General features: G+C 35.6%; 2 protein-coding genes across 2 annotated transcripts; one reads left to right on the top strand and one right to left on the bottom strand.

The window, feature by feature from the left end:
* Positions 1-89: 89 nt before the first annotated feature.
* On the top strand, positions 90-15,045 carry adgrg3 (adhesion G protein-coupled receptor G3). The gene is made up of 12 exons (XM_065261563.2): positions 90-289; positions 454-535; positions 677-767; positions 1,143-1,268; positions 1,406-1,522; positions 2,965-3,013; positions 4,695-4,786; positions 5,221-5,336; positions 8,493-8,758; positions 11,930-12,038; positions 12,123-12,412; positions 13,362-15,045. Exons 1-12 carry the CDS (start codon positions 229-231, stop codon positions 13,511-13,513), a joined length of 1,551 nt encoding a protein of 516 aa, XP_065117635.1. The 5' UTR covers positions 90-228; the 3' UTR covers positions 13,514-15,045.
* Positions 15,046-15,952: 907 nt separating this feature from the next.
* On the bottom strand, positions 15,953-21,605 carry sinhcafl (SIN3-HDAC complex associated factor, like). The gene is made up of 6 exons (XM_065261568.1): positions 21,518-21,605; positions 20,095-20,233; positions 19,707-19,806; positions 18,205-18,319; positions 17,702-17,852; positions 15,953-17,627 (listed from the first exon to the last, which is right to left on the bottom strand). The coding sequence occupies exons 2-6, from the start codon at positions 20,220-20,222 to the stop codon at positions 17,423-17,425; spliced, it is 699 nt and encodes a 232-aa protein (XP_065117640.1). The 5' UTR covers positions 20,223-20,233; positions 21,518-21,605; the 3' UTR covers positions 15,953-17,422.
* Between the last annotated feature and the right edge of the window lie 229 nt (positions 21,606-21,834).

Genomic DNA, 21,834 nt, shown 5'->3' with positions numbered 1-21,834 from the left:
TCACAATAGTGACAATACTGTAGATTTTATTGCAATGTATACGACTGTTCCCAATAAAAAGTTTTGACTAAAACTAAAAACGGTGTTTAGTGTTTGTGAGTAAACAGGTAAGTGAAACTACTTAAACTACGACATGTACCATGACGTAATTTCACAGGAAATCACAGGACATGCGCTTTTACAAACTCACTCGACAGACGCTCAACACTTCAGCGTAAGGAGGGCAATATGAGAGATTTATACAGTTTCATTATTTGGATATTATCCTACCAAATAATAACTGGACAAGGTGAGTCTGAATATGTTCTTCATTTTTAGAAATCATGTGTAAAGTCAAAGAGGAGTAACAGTTGATTAATGAAAATATTTATTATTTCTGTGTTGTGATAAGAATTTAAACAGATTTGAATAACTAAAGGACTATGTACTGATAATATGGCATCATCTTTACAGATCCTCCTCGTGAACAATACAACATATCTTGTCATAAAGTTCGTGAAACCTGTATGCAAGATCCTTCCAAAAGTGTTCCACGGTGAGTTCTGTTGTCTAAAATAAATAGAAACGATAAAGGATTACTGTGTTTTAAAACAGTATATAGATTTTTAAACCTATGTTCGAAACATGAAATGCTATTGCAAGGTGTCATTTAATGATGTATGGGGTTTTCAAACAGGTGTATAGAGAATTATATGAGACGATGCTCTATGATTCGGACCCGGACTCCAGTGGAGGGCTATTATACACGGGACATGTCTGACTCAAGGGTAAAACCAGTATTTTTGAAACTCTGTTAAAAACAGGTACTAACAAGACACTTTTATAGGCAAAGTCCATTAGTCCATTGTATATGTGATGTGTTGTACGGCAAGTCATCACTAGTCAATGTGTTAGTTAAACTGAAGTGTTAGGTCAATTTGATTACTTCACACAAGACAGCAAAAACAAATGACAGTAAAAATAATCAATCAAATGGTCAATTAAATGATGTCTTACTATCTGATTGACAAATGGATTAAAAAGTTCACATGGTCAAACATCATACAACAACAAGAAACAGAAGTTAAATCGCAAGCATCAGCAGCATGATCTTGGTTTTTGAGACATGCCAATGGATTGTACTTTCCTCTTTGTTTCAACAGCCAATGTTGGAAACTGAAGAAGGAATCATAGTTCACATCTCCTCTGAGGCCTTACAGAAGAGCAGGACTAAGGAGAAAATGAATTCAAACTTGATAGTGTCACTTGTGAACAAAACCTTCTTTGTGGTCAGTGGCATTTTGTTTATGATAAAGAATCAATAAATGACTAAATACAATAGATGATAACACTTATCTTCAAGTGTCATCCAGAGGTCTCATCTGCATTTTATAACCCTCCTCTGTGGTGTCTCATTGTGGTGTAGACAAACTCAAGCCCTGAAGTTGTTTATGGGGACAATGTGTTGGGAGTCTGGCTTGGAGTGAAAGAAATAAGCAACCTTTCTGAGCCCGTTCAGCTCCGGTTCATTAACAGCAATCAGGTGAGAGGATTCCTTAAAGAAATCCAGTTCAATTCAATTTTATTTATAAAGTGCTTTTCACAATTGTTAATTGTTTCAAAGCCGCTTTACATTAAGAGATGTAGGAAAAGCTTAGAAAAGCGAGCATAGTAGTAATGCAATGTATACAGTAAAGTTGTAAGTTAAGCCAGGGGTTTTCAAACATGTCCTGGAGGACCACTAGTACTGCACATTTTGCATGTTTCCCTTTTGTGACACACCTCATTCAGTTACCTTACACACCCAGTTCAGGTCTTGTAGTCTCTACTAATGAGCTGAAGTATATATAAATACTATATATAAATACTATCGGGGAATGTGAACGGGTACGCGAATTAAACTGGTTCCGCCTGTGGTCACTGGTAAGCATTGGCTGGGCATCTCGTTGAAGGACGGTCAGTTGATCAGTGGTGTGATGACGTTCACAGCTGCAGGAACTGGGTCTGTTTGTCTCATTGTCCTCTGAGTCGAGGACGAGAGAGGGAGAGAGATACAGAGTCCTATTAGCATAGGGGCCGTTCACATGTAATGCAAGTGTCATAAAGTATTTTTGTTTAAATCAGCTCGGTTCCAGACAGGCTAACTATTGCGGCATAAGTATATTACCCAGATGAGTTATGTGAATGCTTTGTTCTAGACAAACTAACTATTGCGGGATAAGTACATTTACTGGACATTTTATGTGAATGCTTTGTTAAAGAAGAATGTCTTAAGTTTAGATTCAAATTGATCGACTGTGTCTGTCTGATACTCAAACATTATTTGGTAAATCATTCCAGAGCTTAGGGGCTAAGTAGGAAAAGGATCTACCACCTTTAGACACTTTTGATACTCTAGGGATAATTAAGTGGCCAGAATTTTGTGATTGCAGTGTATGTGCAGGATTGTATTCTGCTAGTGATTCTCTAAGATACGAGGGTGCTAGGCCATTTAAGGCTTTGTAGGTATGCGATATTTAACTGGTAGCCAGTGTAAAGATGCCAGAATTGGACTTATGTGGTCATACTTTTTAGATCGAGTTAGCACTCTTGCGGCGGCGTTTTGAACCAGCTGTAAGTTTTTTACCTGATTTGCGTGACATCCCCCGAGTAACGAGTTACAATAGTCTATTTTAGAGGTCATAAAAGTGTGGATAAGCTTTTCTGTATTTGATGCAGACAGCATATGGCGTATTTTTTTCGAGATATTTCTAAGATGGAAGAATGCTGTGCGGCAAACGTTGGAGATACGACTATCGAAAGATAGATTGCTGTCGAACATCACGCCTAAGTTCTTGACCGTGGAAGATGGCACCACAGTGCAGCCATCTATGGGCAACAGTATGCTCTAGCTATAAGATTAATGCAATTGTATGCACCGGCGGTCTTGTTTTTATACTCTGCTTGCATGTTTGTACTTTAACTAAAGCTTTACTGTAATTGCAGAATGAAAATGTAAGCTGCGTCTACTGGCATCTTGATCAAAATGGCAATGGTCAGTATGCACTTTCTGTTAATTGTTTTTGTGTAAAAAAAATCTACCTTTTCTGTCACTGGGGTGGTACGGGTTCTGTTTTGTACCTTTACGGGTGTACAAAACTTAATATAATGTTGTACCTTTTTGGGTACATTACTATTGTGTACTTTTAAAGGGCACCTATTATGGCTTTTTTACAAGATGTATTATATAATGAGGATTTAAAAACAAGGATCGGGTGGATTTTTCTCATCGTAGGGTGTTTGTGTTCACACTGCCAACACACATTATATACTAACACCATGTGAAAGTGGATTTTGCATAATCGGTGTCCTTTACTTCAACATTTCTATGTGTGAACTTAAGTGAACCTTTGAGGGTACCACCCTAGTGACAGAAAAGTGCATAAATGTAATTTATATGTTATACATTTTTATTTTGCATTGGATTATGCCAAGTGAGAGATCTTTCATTGTCAACATACACTCACCTAAAGGATAATTAGGAAAACCTGTCAATTTCTCATTAATGCAATTATCTAATCAACCAATCACATGGCAGTTGCTTCAATGCATTTAGGGGTGTGGTCCTGGTCAAGACAATCTCCTGAACTCCAAACTGAATGTCAGAATGGGAAAGAAAGGTGATTTAAGCAATTTTGAGCGTGGCATGGTTGTTGGTGCCAGACGGGCCGGTCTGAGTATTTCACAATCTGCTCAGTTACTGGGATTTTCATGCACAACCATTTCTAGGGTTTACAAAGAATGGTGTGAAAAGGGAAAAACATTCAGTATGCGGCAGTCCTGTCGGTGAAAATGCCTTGTTGATGCTAGAGGTCAGAGAAGAATGGGCCGACTGATTCAAGCTGATAGAAGAGCAACTTTGACTGAAATAATCACTCGTTACAACCGAGGTATGCAGCAAAGCATTTGTGAAGCCACAACACGCACAACCTTGAGGCGGATGGGCTCAATGATGAGTCTCAATTTCTGTTGAGACATTCAGATGGTAGAGTCAGAATTTGGCGTAAACAGAATGAGAACATGGATCCATCATGCCATCTTACCACTGTGCAGGCTGGTGGTGGTGGTGTAATGTTGTGGGGGATGTTTTCTTTGCACACTTTAGGCCCCTTAGTGCCAATTGGGCATCGTTTAAATGCCACGACCTACCTAAGCATTGTTTCTGACCATGTCCATCCTTTTATGACCACCATGTACCCATCCTCTGATAGCTACTTCCAGCAGTATAATGCACCATGTCACAAAGCTCGAATCATTTCAACTTGGTTTCTTGAACATGACAATGAGTTCCCTGTACTAAAATGGCCCCCACAGTCACCAGATCTCAACCCAATAGATCATCTTTGGGATGTGGGGGAACGGGAGCTTCGTGCCCTGGATGTGCATCCCACAAGTCTCCATCAACTGCAAGATGCTATCCTATCAATATGGGACAACATTTCTAAAGAATGCTTTTGGCACCTTGTTGAATCATTGGCACGTAGAATTAAGGCAGTTCTGAAGGCGAAAGGGGGTCAAACACAGTATTAGTATGGTGTTCCTAATAATCCCTTAGGTGAGTGTATTTTGCTGACATGAAACAAAATTTCTGTAAAAAACTCCTATCCCAAAAAAGGAGGGAAATGATAGATTGTATAAAATAGTTGCTTTTACATTAACGTGTGTGTGTTTGTCAGGTTACTGGAGTACTGAAGGTTGCAGCACGAACGTGACGAACAATGAATTTGTGTGCAGTTGTAATCACATCAGCTTTTTTGCGGTGCTTATTGTAAGTTTAAAAGTCACCTGTACACATGTAAAAAATGCAGTATGAAGTTAAAGGCGGGGCGCACGATCTCAGAAAGCCAATGTTAACATTTGAAATCTTCTAGACCCGCCCCCCACATACGCAATCCAGGCAACGCTTACTGCTGATTGGCTACAAGTGTGTTTTGTAACTCGTCCCAACTCCGAAGTGTTTTCAAAAATCATGCACCCCTCCTTTAAAACAACTTGGTTTTGCAAATTCAACCTACTATTGGAAGTTTTGACTTGGGATAAGTTGATATAGCTCATAAAAACAAGTTAAAATTGTTTAACTTAATTTGTTAAGAAAAATATTTTGATTTTGCATCATTTTTTACAGTATAGTTTTAGCTAAATCTGTCTTTGAAATCACACTTCTCATTTTAATGTGTTTTCTGTCTTTAATATTTCTGAAAGAATCCTAAAATTCCTGAAGAGATCCATATTGTCCGCCTCAACTACATTTCTTACGTCGGCTCAGCCCTTTCGATAGTGTTTACGGCCACCGTTGTGATCATGTTTCTTTGTCAGAGGTAAGCAGATTTTCAAATAAACTATAAAAAAAATCTTGTTAAAATTGTTAGGTCGGTGATAAAGCAGATGAAAAGATAAAGCAGACATTCATGACTTCACTAAAAATCTTAGATCCTTTAGATCCACAGGTTTTTAAAATATTCTCAAACTAGATGTCTAACCTTCATCAGGAAATGGTTTTGTCTATTCTTAAAATATATAACTCTGTTCTGAGTTAAAACCTCTATTGAGCCACAAGTAAGTAGAGACATAGGTTAAGAACAGCAGAAGACAAAGACATGTTTACTAAGAGTTCATTAAAATAACCCTAATTGCATTTCAATGCTTAAACTAGAAAATAAACCACAAGTTGTTATAATACCAACCATTTTACTTCTTTACAACATTGAATTGAAGACATACCCCTGTGAAAGCAGTCAAGAACCCAACCTATGATTAAACAACAGTAATCAAAACCATGTAGAATGGAAATTATGCCAAGTGAAATGAATATATAAGAATGATTAAATGCATGGAAGCTAACATGAACAAACAATACTTCTACAGCATTTATGTATCTTCATGTTAATTTCAGCATTTACTTATACATTTTAATAATTTTGTAACTGTTAAAGGGGTCATATTATGAGATTTTGTAAAAATGTAAAAAAAAATCTTTGGTGTCCCCAGAGTGCATACGTGAAGTTGAAGGGGAAAATATAATATGTGTCCATCCGTCTGGCCCAATCGTGGAAACCAAACAACATGGCGCGCGTCCTTGCGCGTTAGGTCTTTTCCGGCACTTAACAATGACGTTTTAACGTTACGTAATTTACGTTGTTTTACCTGACTCCAAAAGATTAAATCCTGTTTTTCTTAATGATGAGTCAAATAGATATGATTGTGGAATTTGGATGAACGTTTGATCATTCTTTTTAACTCACATATCAAATGTAAAACATAACAAAATCCAAAACAGTTGTAATCAAACGCAAGAGATGTATACCTGGCGAAAGGACATAGATCTGGTTACAGATTCCTCAAAATACATGATGCTGTGCAAAGGGGTTCATTTCTGAATATAGAAAATTCTCCTGAACCATTTACAAACTTTCCTTAAATATCCAGAGAGAACAAAGCATTTATAAATTTGGTACTGATTGGTTGTTGTAAACTCAGGGCTGTCCTTAATTATCATACAGTGGGTGATTGGTTTATGCCTAAGAGGGGAGGTGTCTATCAATATTGAATGAAGTTTGCTTAACCTCACAAGACCCAAATTTTGGTGTTAGAAAGAACCAATAAATATAATTAAAAAAATTCTTTGAACATGAAGCAGTGTATTTGTCCATGTTTGTGTACAACAGGTTCCAGTTACACAGAATTACGAGTTATGGTGCAAACATCAAAAACATTTGATGTCCACATATGTCATCCAGTTCTTAGGAGGTTTTTACACTTTAACATTAAAATCTCTTGTCATGAACTCATTGTACCACTGTACATTTCCTATAATAGCAAACAAGACCAGTTTCAGATAGTTTGTGCATGTAGAATATAGCATTTCATAAACAGTTTGTTCTGAAAGCTGAGATAATGAGTAGAGGGGGAAATGAGGAACAGCTTGGTGAGGTGTGAGACTTTGGTCTACGAACCATGGGGCGGTTTTCTCGGGGGTAGATGTGAAATGAAAAATTATGCGAAAATGGTTTCCTCTTGAAACAGCCTTTTGTCAGGGTTTGGCACCTCTTACAACATTTTAAGCTCAAAATACCCTATAGATAATTTATTATAGCATGTTAAAATTGCCACTTTGTGGGCCTGAGCAAAAATTTGCTGTTTTTGGGTGTGTCCTTTAAAATGCAAATTAGGTGAGTGGGGACCCAATTATAGCACCTAAACATGGAAAAAGTCAGATTTTCACGCTATGACCCCTTTAACATTAGTGTATAATGTACAATAGTATTGCCATTAACTTTAACATTAATAAAGATTAATAAATGATGAAAAACTATATTGCTCATTTTTAGTTTATGTTAGCAAATGCAATAGGAGATTAAAATGCAAAAGCCGCTAACGTCACTTCCGTCAAAAATGAAAAAAATTATATTGACCGAATGCTCTTGGCACGTATTAAAAGTTCATCAAATATACTTTCCCTTAAAATCCAAAAGTATTCAAACCATTCAGAAATACCCCTTTGTTAGCAGAATCCATTAAACGGCAAAACAATTTTTAGCAAAGTCCTTAAAGTACTTCCGTTGCCAATATGTGCGGACATACGTTGCCACGTCATCATTGTGTACAAACAGTAAAAGGGTCAATAATTGGGTCCCCAGTGCTTCTGCCAACCTAGAAAACGTAAAAAAAGGTCAACCCAGTAACTATGGTAAACTATTCTCTGCAGAAATGTGAAAAAAATAGGTCATTGAAAATTTGGCTCCACTTGTTATGTCAGATGATAATATTATTGCCCCTAAATCTGCGTTATCCAACCACAGCACTGCCATTTAGTGCAGAGATCAGCTCATTTGCATTTTAAATTACATACCAAAAAAATGCTAATTTTTGCTCACACCAAGAAAGTGGCAATTTTAACATGCTATAAAAAATTATCTATATGGTATTATAAACTAGAACTTTACATAAATGCTCTAGGGACACCAAAGATTTATCTGACATCTTTAAAAAGTCTTGTGAAATGTTCTCTTTAAAGTGCATGAAAAAAAAATCAGATAAGCATTTTGCTTGTTACTGGATGTTTACAGAATATGCAACCTATTATATTGACTGCATTTTTGAGCCTTTTACACTGTCAGTAAGGACAGCGAAGATTGACTGGAGACTTTTTAGATTTTTGCATGCACTTGCAATGAAGGTTTTGCATTGAAAAGACTGCAAATTTGTTAAATACCCAATTAAAAGACTAAAGTGACATTTGTGAAAATAAGGCATTTCAATTACTTAATAACCTTTTCATTGCCATTAAAGAGAAATTACTAAATGAAAACATAACAGCTTAATGAAAAAAATGCTTACAGGACGCACTTACAATAGAGGGTTTTGCATCTAAACTCAAATTCAACCTCATTGGAAAGTGCTAGCATTTGATCTGTCATCTTGTTTTTGTGGTATAATGTGCTTATATCAATATATCTTGATCATTGCCTCCACAGGAAGAAGCATTCTGAGAATTCAATAATTATACATGCACAGCTGGCAGGCTCCTTGTTCTTACTGCACGTCTTGTTCTTGTGCAGCGTCTGGTTTTCGGACCGGAGTGATCAAGTTTGCACAACGTTAGGTCTTTTACTGCACTGGTGTCTCTTGGCCACGTTCTCATGGACGGCCATCGAGGGCTTTCACCTGTACCTGCTGCTGGTGCGGGTCTTCAACATTTACTTCAAGAGATACATGCTTAAAATAAGTCTTGTGGCCTGGGGTGAGTTCAGGAAATTCACACTCTGATCTACACAGTAGCCATCGCTATATAATGACATTCACTACAACAATGTTCCTCTACCTCATGGTACACCTTCAGAATAAAAGGTGTGGTGGTACCTTTTCAAAAAGTACACTTTTGAACCTAAAGATGCAGACTGATCTCATGGATAGTCGTTTTATAGCCACGAAAAATGTGATTCATTTATTATGTCCAAATGTCTTTTTTGTGTCATTTTATGTATTGTTTTCTTATTTTCTTCCTATTTTTATATCATTGTTGCTTAGGGTTGCGGTTAGGGTTGGTGTTTTGGTTAGGATCCGATGTACTTTTATGTGTTGGTTTCTATATGTTTTTCTTCTGCTTTTAAAACTATTCTCGCCTGGAGTTGGGGTTAAAGTTGGGGTTTGGATGTCTAAAAATGTAACAGAAAGTGATTCTAACCCCAACCCCAAGCAACAAAATAGGAAAAAACAATGAGAAAACAATACATAAAATGACACGAAAAAGAAAGCCGTGCAACAGACATGAAAAACTATTTATAGAAATTTGTGCGAGTGACACGAAAAGACATTTGTGCCCAAGGCACGAATTTCTATAGTTTTTCTTGTCCATGGCACGACTTTCTTTTTCGTGTCATTTTATGTATTGTTTTCTCATTGTTTTTTCCATATTTTCTTACCATTGTCGCTTGGGGTTGAGGTTAAAATCACTTTCTGTTACAACTTTAGACATCCCAAACCCCAACTCTAACCCCAACTCCAGGTGAGAATAGTTTTAAAAGCGGAAGAAAAACGTGTAGAAACCAATACATGAAAGTACATCCTAACCCAAATCTAACCCCAAGCGACAATGATTTAAAATAGGAAGAAAAAATGAGAAAACAATATGTAAAATGACACGAAAAAGAAAGTAGTGCCATGGACAGGAAAAACTATTTATAGAAATTCGTGCAGGTGACACGAAAAAGACATTCGTGCTCAAGGCACAAAAAAGCTGAATTTCATGTCATGGACACAAATAAATTAATCTTATTTTTTTGTGACTATAACACGACATTCTGTGAGATCATGTTGACAGATGCATATTGGTACCTCAAAGGTACATATCTGTACCGATTTTGTACATATAGACCTTATTAAAAGGTACGGTCCCAGTGATAACTACTGTTATCTTTTTATTTGAGTGTACAGCATTGCATTTGTAGCAACACACATTAAATGCATAGCTTAAAATTGATGTAAGTCGCTTTGGTAAAAAGCATCTGCCAAATGCATAAATGTAGATCTTAAAGCAACACCAAAGAGTTTTTTTTTACCTTAAAATAACGCTTCCAAAACAGTTTCAGTCGTTCATCCACTCAAAACAGGGTGAACGGCACTTTCACATTCGCTTTGCAGCCCTCTATCGGCCAAAACCGCACTAAAGAAGTTTCCAACCGTCGGGTAGCGGTCCTGTAGTCCGAGTGAAAACTACAAAAACTTGCTTTACGGCAGACCTACAATCCAATCAGAGCCAGCTATGCCTCAGTATTTATGACAGTGGGTAATGGACAATTACGCTTCTAACCTGTAGGGGGAGCAAAGAGCAAAAACTCTTTGGTGTTGCTTTAACAAAAATAAATGCTGGGTTATTTGTCAATTATAATTAAGCATTTTCTGGGTTCATTTGACACTTCGGTTTGGTTTGTCCCTTTTTCTGATTTTGACCCTACGCCGATTTGACGTTAAAGTTGCCATGAAACTGAAGTATCGATTGCCTAATTTTCCCCGTGGTGACGTACAGTGTATCCGAGTGAAACTGGCTTTTGAAATGAAATAAGGCAGAGCTGGATTTGTATTTGTCCGTGAGATCTGATTGGATCGTTTGAAGTTGGGTCGTGTTGCTAATTGCTAATCGCTAATCGCAGCAATCTTTTCCTGGACCCCGCCCACCTGCCATACTATATGACTAGAAGTAAAGAGAGATCATTTTGAGGAGTATGAGAAATTTACGTTTTGATTAACTCTTTCCCCACCATTGACGAGTAAATTCTTCCCTGCCAATGATGAGTATTTCTGGCTTTTCACATTACTGATATTATCCACCAGGTTCCGCAACTTATAAAACCCCGAAGTATCGCCCTAGGGCAAGCAGCTGTATGTCCGTGTAAGTTTTGAGGATCACTCTGCGTCTGATCTCTATTAAAATTCTTTCACAAAAATGCAATTATCTCAGCTTTTTGCTCAAAATTCAGTGTTTTTGAAGAATCTAGCCATATTTAAGAGGTGATAAAAAGAGCAAATGGTTTTTTTTTAAAGCAGATGGTCTGTTCTTTCATTTAATATATTTGTATGTTTATATATTTTAAGAAGAACATTTTCTAGAAGGCAATAAACTTTTGTGAAAATCATGAAAAATGCTGGCGTTGGCTGGCAACTTTAAAAAAAGAAACACTGGTAGGAAAAGAATTAAAGATTATGAAGGCACATTAATTAAAAAAAAAGTAAAATAATAATGAAGCTCAGAGAAGTCATTTGTAAAAAAAAATATCACAATATTACAAATTAAATGAAATAAATGATATGTATGAAAGGGTTCGATTTTTTTTTTTTTTTTTGGGGGGGGGGGGGTAGGGGTGATAATTAATTTTTTTTTTATCCCCAGTGGGGACAAAATTTATCCCCCCATGATTAATGGTCATCAAATGGCCATATATTAAATAATTTTTATTTTAGGCTGTTTATAACTAAAAACGTTGCCATGCAATACTGCATACAACAGTAAAATCAGGAATGGATTATTACTGTCAGCACATCTGCTCCTGTGACAATGATATAGCACCAATAGTCTTTTAAAGCGCGAAAACAGGCAAATAATAAAGAAAAGTATTCCAAGCCGCATATAATTGTATTTATGAGAAAGCAGAAACTACTGTCATTTGAATCGAGAGGAACTCTCAGTATGACTGGAAATGCGTCACCAGACACCTCTGACGTCTAAGTAGGCATATATAGCCTACATGGTTTTTGCATGTCTGGCGCAAAGTATAAAGAAGGAATGCTTTAGTAATCTATATAAGGAAACCCTGAATAAACAATATAAGCCTGTGGTTCAAAATGTAATATTATAAATAAAAATATGTATTATGCATTACATGATCTTAGTATTAAATCATCTATTTTTTTAAAGGTGTACCCACGGTTACAGTGATGATATGCGGTATCATTGGCAAATACACATCAGTTTATGGTAAATATGCTATTCATGAAGAAAAGGAAAAGTCATCGAACACATCTATGTAAGTTTCATACACATATTTACTTCAGCATGTGTTTTCTAAACCAAATGATTGTATTAACTGATTGACTTTTTAACTGTTTAGATGCTGGATAACCACACAGACTGTGATAAGCTACATTACAGTAAATGGTTATCTTGGCCTGGTGATGCTCTTTAACACGGTTATGTTGGCGGTGGTGCTAGTAAAGATGCATAAGTTAAGATCGCAGGATGTTCAGATTAAGCTCAATAAGAAGCGGCTTTGGAAAGATTGGGTTTCTCTGCTCGGCCTCTGCTGTGTTCTGGGAGTCCCGTGGTCGCTGGCCTTCTTCACCCGCGTCCCTTTAAATCTCCCTGTACTTTATATGTTCACCGTTCTCAACAGTTTTCAGGGTAAGATTTGTTTGAACAATTTCAGTTGAAAGAAGGATTTTTTTTTTGTTAAATTAAAGGAACAGTATGTAAGAAATTTAAATAAATTAATCATAAAATGGCCCTGATATGTCACTAGACATTAAAAAATCATTTTCATTTCAAATACTTATATCACTCTGGCCAGGATATTGTCATTTAAAAAGTGGAGTTGCAGCACTCAACTGATGTTTATGTTGTTATGTTGTGTACTGGCCACCAGTTGTGTGATTGCAGTACCAGTTTTGGCCACAATCCTACATACTGTTCCTTTAAACACCAACTTTTACTGATCTCTCACAGTTTTAAGCCGTATTTTGTATAATCTTTATTGAAAGTGTGTCACTAAATCATCAGTGATGTAGAAGGTCTTGTTAAAGGGTACATATCATGACTTTTTTCATGTTTAAGTGCTATAATTGTGTCCCCAGTGTTTCTATCAACCTAGAAAATGTGATAATGTTCAACCCAGTAACTTAGTTTAGGTAAACCATTCTCTGCAAGCATGTGAAAAAATAGGTCATTGAAATGTGACTCCCTTTGTGATGTCAGAAGGGGATACAACCGCCCCTTAATCTGCACTATCCAACCACAACACTGCCATTTAAGTGCAGAGATCAGCTCATTTGCATTTTAAATGACACACCCAAAATGGCACATTTTGCTCACACCTACAAATGTCCCCTTTAATAATATCTCCTCCTACGAGAGTTGTATTTTGTATCATAGAAATATGTGCGCTTATTATTTAGAGCAAAACATGAAACCATGAAACCACGCTCCTAACCTCAGTCACAGGGGCGAAAGCAAATCTTACAAAAATGTGGTCGTACGAATTAGACGCCTCATAAAATGCGTACGAGTTGACATGAGATTGTGTTTGATTACATATATGTGTAAAATACATTGACTGTTTTTTTCCAATGTCTAGGTGTTTTTCTGTTCCTGTGGTTTTTGACACTTACGTGTAAAGCAAGAAAAGAGGAATTTGTCCCATCAAAGGGCACGCTTAACGTCAGTTTCCAGAGTACTGAAGAACACATAACCACTAATGTTGTTAGTAATATGATTCAGAAGAAATAATATACAAATGTGTGAACATAAAACCCTACTATCATAGTCTTGCTTCTGTTTGCCTGTTTTTGTCCTCGTGTTTTGCCTTTTGATCATTTTCAGTTTCATTTTCTTCACCAGTTCTCCTTTAGTTTAATCATGCTATGTTGTCATCACCTTTGTCTTTTAGTCGTGGTCTGATCTTCTTAATGTTATGTGTGAATATCTTTGTTGTTTTGGTATCAAAGTTTATCATTACTCCTTGTTTCCTTTGTCCTCCTGCACGCCTGATTGTGACACTTACATCTTCGGTTGAGTTTATTTCTGTATTTTATTAATTAGATAAGTACTGTATAGGTGTCGTAAACAGGGCACCACATCCCCTAGGGATTTTTTTTTTTTTTAAGTTATTTACTATTAATAAATCAACAATAACCATATTGACTATAGTAAATTCATGAAAAGGTGTTTAAGTGTTATGTAGCTGCACTGTAAAAAGTGAAAGCTGCTCTATTTTAAAAACTTATTTTAATACATTTTCAACTTAAATGTTTCACTTAAATTGAGAATATTCACTTAAAAAAATTACTTCAATGCCTAAAAATTTGAATATTTTAAGTTGATCCAACTTTTACTTTTTACTATGTATGTTTCATTGGTTTGCGCACACTCTTAAAACTGTTGGTTTTGTACCTTTTAGGCTCAACGCTGCAAAAATAACCAAGCATTTTTAGACTGCTCCTGATTATATTTTTGTACATATATTTTGACCTTATGTATTCATTGTGTAAAATCAATGTAAAATGTAAAACAAATAACAAAACACTAAAATACATCTGAGTTTGATTAAGTTGATTTACGTTTATACATCTAAACTTGCTCTGGGGTTTCTGTCAGCCGAACTCCCTTGATCTAAATTACTTTATTTTCATCCGTTTTTAAGTTTTTATATTGTAGTATTTTACATAGTTATTGTTATGTTATTGTACATTCATCTGGTAATTTTCTTTTATTGGTACACGTATCTGTCCATTTTGCATAAGTTTTTTTGATACATTGTAGTGTAAAATATTTAATAAAATAATATTTTTTGTTATATTTAATAAATGTTTAATGATTTTTTTATTTTTATTTACATGATAATTTTTTTTCATCAATTCACGAACGCCTGCAATTCCGAAGCCAACCACCAGGGTTCGCGAACCCCCGGTTATGAACCTGCTATATAATACAGTTGATATAATCTAGATACAGTTATAGTATGTGAAGCATTTGTTTTAGGTTTAGTACAGTAACAAAGTTTCAGAGTTCAAACGTTTTTGAAAAAATGCTTAGGCCTACTGTGTTTTACGGGTTAGAAATCTGCTTTTATATTTTAAATGAATTAATTAATTTTTAAGTAAATATGATTTAATAGCACATTTGCATGTTTAACTTCGAAAAAGTCATTTTCATCAGTTTTTAAGTTTTCATCGGTAATATTTTACATGTTATAATTACCTGTTGTTGTATCTTAATCTGGTAATTTTTTATTGGTACACGTATCTGTCCATTTTGCATACGTTTTTTATACAATTCAGTGTAAAATATTTAATAAAATGTATATTTTTTTGTTTGTAAATGTTTAATGATTTTTTTATTTATTTACATAATAATTGTTTTTCATCAATTCACAAACCCCTGCAATTCCGCCGCCCACCACCAAGGTTCGCGAACCCCCGTTTACAGAAGATATAATCTAGATACAGTAATAGTATGTGAAGCATTTGTTAAAGGTGTAGAAAAATAACACATTTTTAGAGTTAGAACGTTTTAGAGACTTGTAAAAAAATGCTTACTGTTTTTCACGGGTTAGAAATCTGCCATATGATATTTTAAATTAAAATAATTGATCCTCCGTCTAAAAGAAATGCAAAGACAAATGTTATTTTTTGTCAACCAAAGACAGATTACATTTTGTGTGTGAAAATCTGATGAGAGATATCAGATGAGGAATGATCCTGTGCTGCGTTCTAAAATTGTATTAAAAATGCAGATCCGGCGCCATCTAGTGTTCAAAAGTAATATGTCAAGTTAAATATGTAGGTGGGTCTCGATTTAAAGGGATAGTTCACTCAAAAATAAACATTTTGTCATCTTTGTCTCCCTCACTTGTTGTTACAAACCTGTATACATTTATTTGTTTTCATGAATGCGAAGAAAGCTATTTTGAGGAATGTTTGTAATCAAACCGATTGTGAGCCCCATTCACTTCCATAGTAGGAAAAATAATGCTATGGAAGTGAATAAGTCTCACAAACAGTTTAATTACAAACATTCCTCAAAATATCTTTCTAAGAAATGTATTAGGTTTATTAATCATTTTTGGGTGAACTATCCCTTTAATGCCTGATTAAAACAATGTAGGTAGGATATTGAACGTCACACACTTTTAAAACACGCACGGAAATAAACACTGACAATAAAAAATACTTTAAAAGTTTTATGAAAATACCAATGTGATGAAAACTGAGATACAAAATCTTATCAATTGAAATATTACAAAAAGTATATATATAAAAAAAGAAAGTGCACAAAAACTTCTTTACAGCATCAATTGTACAGACAGCTTTGAATAAATAGCATAAGTTAAAAATGACAAATTCATGTAAGGCACATTTACATGGACTGAGAATGTGCCAAAGTTAAGTTAAAAACATTTTTCCCTGAACTTTATTGAGACTTTATATTTTTGATCTCACCTATATCAAACTGAGATCATTTTGAGGCAACAATAACGTCGACTCAAAGTATTGCTGGTGAATTAAAACAAACATTCATTCAAATAACATAATGAAATTAACACAACCAAAAATCACCTGAACCTCCAAAATCAAATCAACTCCACAATATTTTCTGAATTTTGGAGCCCAATGTCATTTACAGACGGCTATTCTGTCACATCGGAGGAAATTTCAATTAATTCACACAGCGAAAATACAATCAACAAAACAAAAATCCAAAACATATACAAAGCTGCAAGTTAATACATCAAGGCTGAAAGACTAGCTGTACAATTTCATGGTAGAAAACCTTTAGTGTACTATAGATAAAACTGAAAACAGTGTAGATCTGACCGTATACAGAACAGTAATATTATCTCTTCCTTGTTGTATTATAGCACATGCCAACTATACAAACAATAACATTAAAAAACAAATCATGCCTACAAATACATTATGCATGCTTTTATATGCCATTGTGTAAATAAACCGTTTAAATACTTGAGAGATATTTTGCATCCAAGATGCTAAAGATTTACAGACCCGTAACTTTTTAAACCACTGAGAAATATCTTTATGCCAAAGCTGGAAAATCACAAATGAGAAAAGTTGAGGTGTATTCCTGTTGTGATTATTGTGCACACGTCATCCACTTAAATTCAATGTGTAAATGCATTTATGTAATATATCAGACCATAGCTCACAACTAACTTCTATCAGAAAACTGCAAGACTGAGTAAAATATAACGTATGTGCTTAAAAATACACCCATCTCATTAATGCCTCGTTTCGAATCCAGCTTTTACATCATTCATGACTATTTAATCTGTAATAATGCATGAAACTAAATACCAAACAGAAGTCTTTTGGTGCACTGGTATGGAAAATAAGATTATATTTACAAACACTGGTACGTCCAAAAAAAAGAGGAGCAAAAAAATTGGATTACATGAACTTTTCTAACGCTGGCCCTTTAAATAATTTCTAATGCCCAGTTTTTTCTCTTTTTTTTCTGTTTTATAAAAAAAGTACAAAACTTACAGTATACAAAAAGAGTCGTAAAAAATACAAAAGTGAGGGGAAGAAAATTCAACTCATACAGGCATCTAACAAGGGGAAGATATCCGAGTCTACCACTGGAGACAAAGCTATGAGGGCCTCAAAGAGACAGTCTGGATCACCACGCCTCCTTCATGTCCTCTGGGTGGGGAGGAGAGGGAAGCGTTTGAGGAATCGGCGAGTCTGACGACGCCTCCGACGACGCCACCGCCGCCGCCAGAGCCGGGCGATTCTTGGTGTTACAGCAGGGCTTGAAAAGACGAGGATCAATGATCACCTCACCGAAACGCCCTTTGTAGACAATCCCACAGCACACCTTTTGCCTGCAAGCATTGCCATTTATTAGTACAAAATAAAAAAACTACATGCATTACACTTTACAGAATGACAATAATACCTTTTCCAATAGGACAGATCAAGAAAGGAGAATCTTGATGGGTTGGGACGCCTCTGCTTGGTCTCAATGTCTGACCCATCATCAGATTGATTACTGTGACTGGGAGACTGGGATGGAGACATACTGGATGTAGTGCTGTGAGCATCTGAGTCTATAAAAACAATACCAAACATGCAAACATTAAACTAGAAATGTACCAATTATAGGACAATACATTGGTGTCAGCGGATAAAACACATTTTTTCACACTCTCTTGACATCGACGAAATGTTTAAAAACAGCCCCTGGCATTCAAAAGGGGCTGAAAAATGCCTTAGAAATCATACTGTGTGATTATTTTAAATTGAGCGATCATAATTTTAAACATGAAGTTTAAAACAAAAGTATTGTCATCAACAGATGTCACAAAGTAATTGAATATTGATACCGGCACAAAGTTTTTATCGTACATCACACAAAGAAAAAAAATAGGGAAATAAAAATGCAAGGCAATGAAAACTCACTTTGTCTTTTGAATTTATGAAGCTTTTTCAGTTTACTTTTCTTCTTTCCATCAATGTTTTTGACTTTCTTGGGTTTGGTGAGCTTGAAGCCAGGACCTGCTCTCGCATCCACAACCTTGGAGGAGAAAACATTAAGATTTTTAAAAAGATTCAAGTAAAAATATAAGACGTAAAAATTCATTTTAGAAGGAGATATTCATTCATATATACATACATACTTAGTAAAACTTATAGTATTTTTTAGTGTATAGTATTTTTTTTCTACTGGATCACCTAATCCGCCTAGCAACAACCAACTGCATCATTTTTTACCATAATTATCATAAAATGTTATATATAGTATATACTTCTATAGGATCAGCTAAGTCTGGCACTTTTTTACCACCAAGGGTTTTTTCTCACAAGGACTTTTTTCTCACAGGGGTTTTCCCCTTAAAGTTTTTTCAAGTCAGCTGACATTAGCTTAACTTAGTACTTTTATACGTTACTCTGCAGCATGATTTCACAGAAAGTCGTCTTATAGTCAAGAAAAATTGGATATATTTTTTGTCCATGGCACAAAATTCAGCTTTTTTTGTTCCTTGATCCCAAATGTCTTTTTCGTGTCACCCGCACAAACTTCTACAAATAGTTTTTCGTGTCTGTGGCACGACTTTCTTTTTCGTGTTTTTTTATGTATTGTTTACTCATTTTTTCCTATTTTTAAATCATTGTCACTTGGGGTTGGGGTTAGATTTGGGGTTTAGGTTAGGATGTACTTTTATGTATTGTTTCAACATGTTTTTCTTCCGCTTTTAAAACTATTCTCGGCTGGAGTTGGGGTTTGGATGTCTAATGCAGTGGTTCTCAAACTGGGGGCCGCGAGATGGTGCCGGGGGGCCCAAGTTTTATGACATTTTATAAAATACATTTATCATGAATTCTGTGTAATTAAACCTAAAAAAATAAGGCTACTAACCAACAGCACTACTTTGTATAACTTAATATGTTTTGTTTAATTAAAATGTTAAACTTTAGAACAGTTTTTTGTCATAAATTTTCTTTGGGGGCCGCGAAGGAATGCACCGTACACAAGGGGGGCCGCATGCGGAAAAAGTTTGAGAACCACCGGCCTAATGTAACAGAAAGTGATTCTAACACCAACCCCAAGCGACAATGGTAAAAAAATAAGAAAAAACTATGAGAAAACAATACATAAAATAAAACAAAAAAGAAAATTTTATAGAAATTCATGTCCAAGGCATGAAAAAAGCAGAATTTTGTGCCATGGACACAAATAAATTAATCACATTTAGCGTGACTATAACACGGACTTTCCGTGAAATCAGTCTGTACATTATTACTCTGCTCGATAGTACGGTTTAATCTTAGCCGCTGTACTTTTGTTGTTCTGTGATTTTTCTGTGTTTTCTCTTGTTTTTATTGTAAAGTTGCTTTGGAACAATTAAACAATTGTTAAAAGTCCTATATAAATAAAATCGAATTAAAGAAAAAAATCATACATGGTTCCAGTTCTTTTTCGACCCATGTGGTAATTTCTTCCAGCGTTTTACCAGCAGTACACAAGCATTGCAGATGTCTCCAACTCTATCCTCAGACAGACTGTAAAACAAAAGCAAATTAATTTGTATATTTAAAGATTTAAGAATAATTTGTATTTACTTAGATATAAGTCAAAAAAATCTTTATAGCGCTTTAAGATAAGTTTTTACAATAAAAAGATTGCAAAATAAAAAAGCATTACTCTTAATGAACAAAATTAAACATTTTGAAAAAAAAAACATTCCAATATTTGACTATAAAAGCATTCACGTTAATTTTCATTATCTTTATCAGAACTTGTTTACAGAGTATTTAAAAAAGCAAAAATCAGTGGATGGCATTACTCACCCAAAACACAGTCTGAAGTTTTCCTCATATCTGCTGCTGTCTGTGAATCGAGAACTGGACGACTTGGTTTTGCAAATACAACAACCCTCATTACTGCGGTAAATCTTTGATTTATGGAAACCAAACATTTTTACTGGTTCTAGAAATAAATGAAACATTGTTTAAAAAAATATCATATGTGCAAGTGACATTCAGCCCTCACTTTTGAGAATTTCGTTGTTTTTATTAAAATGTTGAAGTTACGTAAAGCGCGCGCGGAATAAAAGCATGCATGCGTGTTTGTTTTGATAAATGAATCCGTCTCGTCTGTGGCAATGACCTACTTCTGATGTTTGACAATAGCCTCGCTGCACCTTTAACACGTTGAGTTTCCTTTTTTAAGCCAAAATAAGAAAATACTTAAGAAAGCTGATTGTTAAATTGCACGACTTAGCTGATACAAAATCATTTAATGAGCGCCAATGCAATTTCAAACATATTTAAATATTTAAAAGACTGGGTTTCTATAGAAGATCCTTTGACTGAATAAATTGAGACTCGTTTAGTACCTCAGTTTTAGATTTTTAGGTAACCCTTATTTTTACTATATATTTATATGATTATTTGAGCATTAACGTTAAATCACGATGGACTGTAAATGATGATCCCTTGATGATTTTTGACAAGGGTGATGCTAGTGACACAGCAAAAGCAGTCGAAAGTAAAAACGAAAGTAGAAATAAAACGAGCGTTAGTTTTCAAAAATTAACACATGGAAAAACAAAATGTATGGAAAAATAGAAATGCGAATCCGTTGTTGATGTATTAGATCTCACGTCAATGTTTATGCCTAATGGCGCGCGCGATTCATCAATGAAAACGCATGCACGTACGCGTAACCTTATCAAACATAACACTGCGACTCGTACACAAAGACTTGATAAATTATATACGACTTTTGAGGGACGCTCGAAGGAGTGACATGCAATATTGCTCTAAAAAAACAAAACTTAATTCGTTTATTCGCACCGTGTCAAAATGATGCATCCATAGGGGCATAATGCGCACAGACATCTTTCTTAAACTAACATTTGCATGCGTTTTTAAACTAACAGTTATAGGTTTACAGAAAACAACATCGAGTGTGTTTAAGTCAAGACAGTGTACAAAGCCAGCGTCTCGGTTTACTAAACTTGATCGGACAGAAAGCGCCAAAACGCGCTCCTCAGTTCACTAACAATAACAGCTAGCCCGTTAGCACGCGACCATGCCACGCTCCACATCCACGCGCGCAAAGACCCATTGTTGACGTAAATATGCGCGCTTGAAAACACATAACATCGCGCGCATGACACAGTACAAACTTTAAGCCCGACAACACATGCGATTTAAATGAGCTATTGCAATCGTACAGTTAGTTTATGACAATAACAAAGGACTTTACCGTCAGAAACTTTGAATTCCGTCCGTTTTGTTCGTCAGTACTGCGCATGCCTTACTACGGCTACACACGGATGAATGGCGGGGGCGGGGCTCGGTTACAAACATTGAGTAAAGGGGTTGACCGGAGAAAGACCATATAAGGAGTACGGACGCCAAGTTTGAACATCCCGTCGACCAATCACAGAACGCCGCCCTCTTCCATTTAAGAACATTGCATCTTGGGATGTAGTCAAGCGTCGCGCACGTAGGCTTGTTCGACTGATGCGCTGCGCAGACCGATCGGCGATTGACGTCGAAGTAACGCGAGAGCGATTTGAA

The sequence above is a fragment of the Paramisgurnus dabryanus genome, chromosome 2 (assembly GCF_030506205.2).
Source record: "Paramisgurnus dabryanus chromosome 2, PD_genome_1.1, whole genome shotgun sequence".
Lineage (NCBI taxonomy): Eukaryota > Metazoa > Chordata > Actinopteri > Cypriniformes > Cobitidae > Paramisgurnus > Paramisgurnus dabryanus.
Note: the sequence above shows the minus strand (reverse complement) of the source record. Positions and strands in the feature narration are given on the sequence as shown.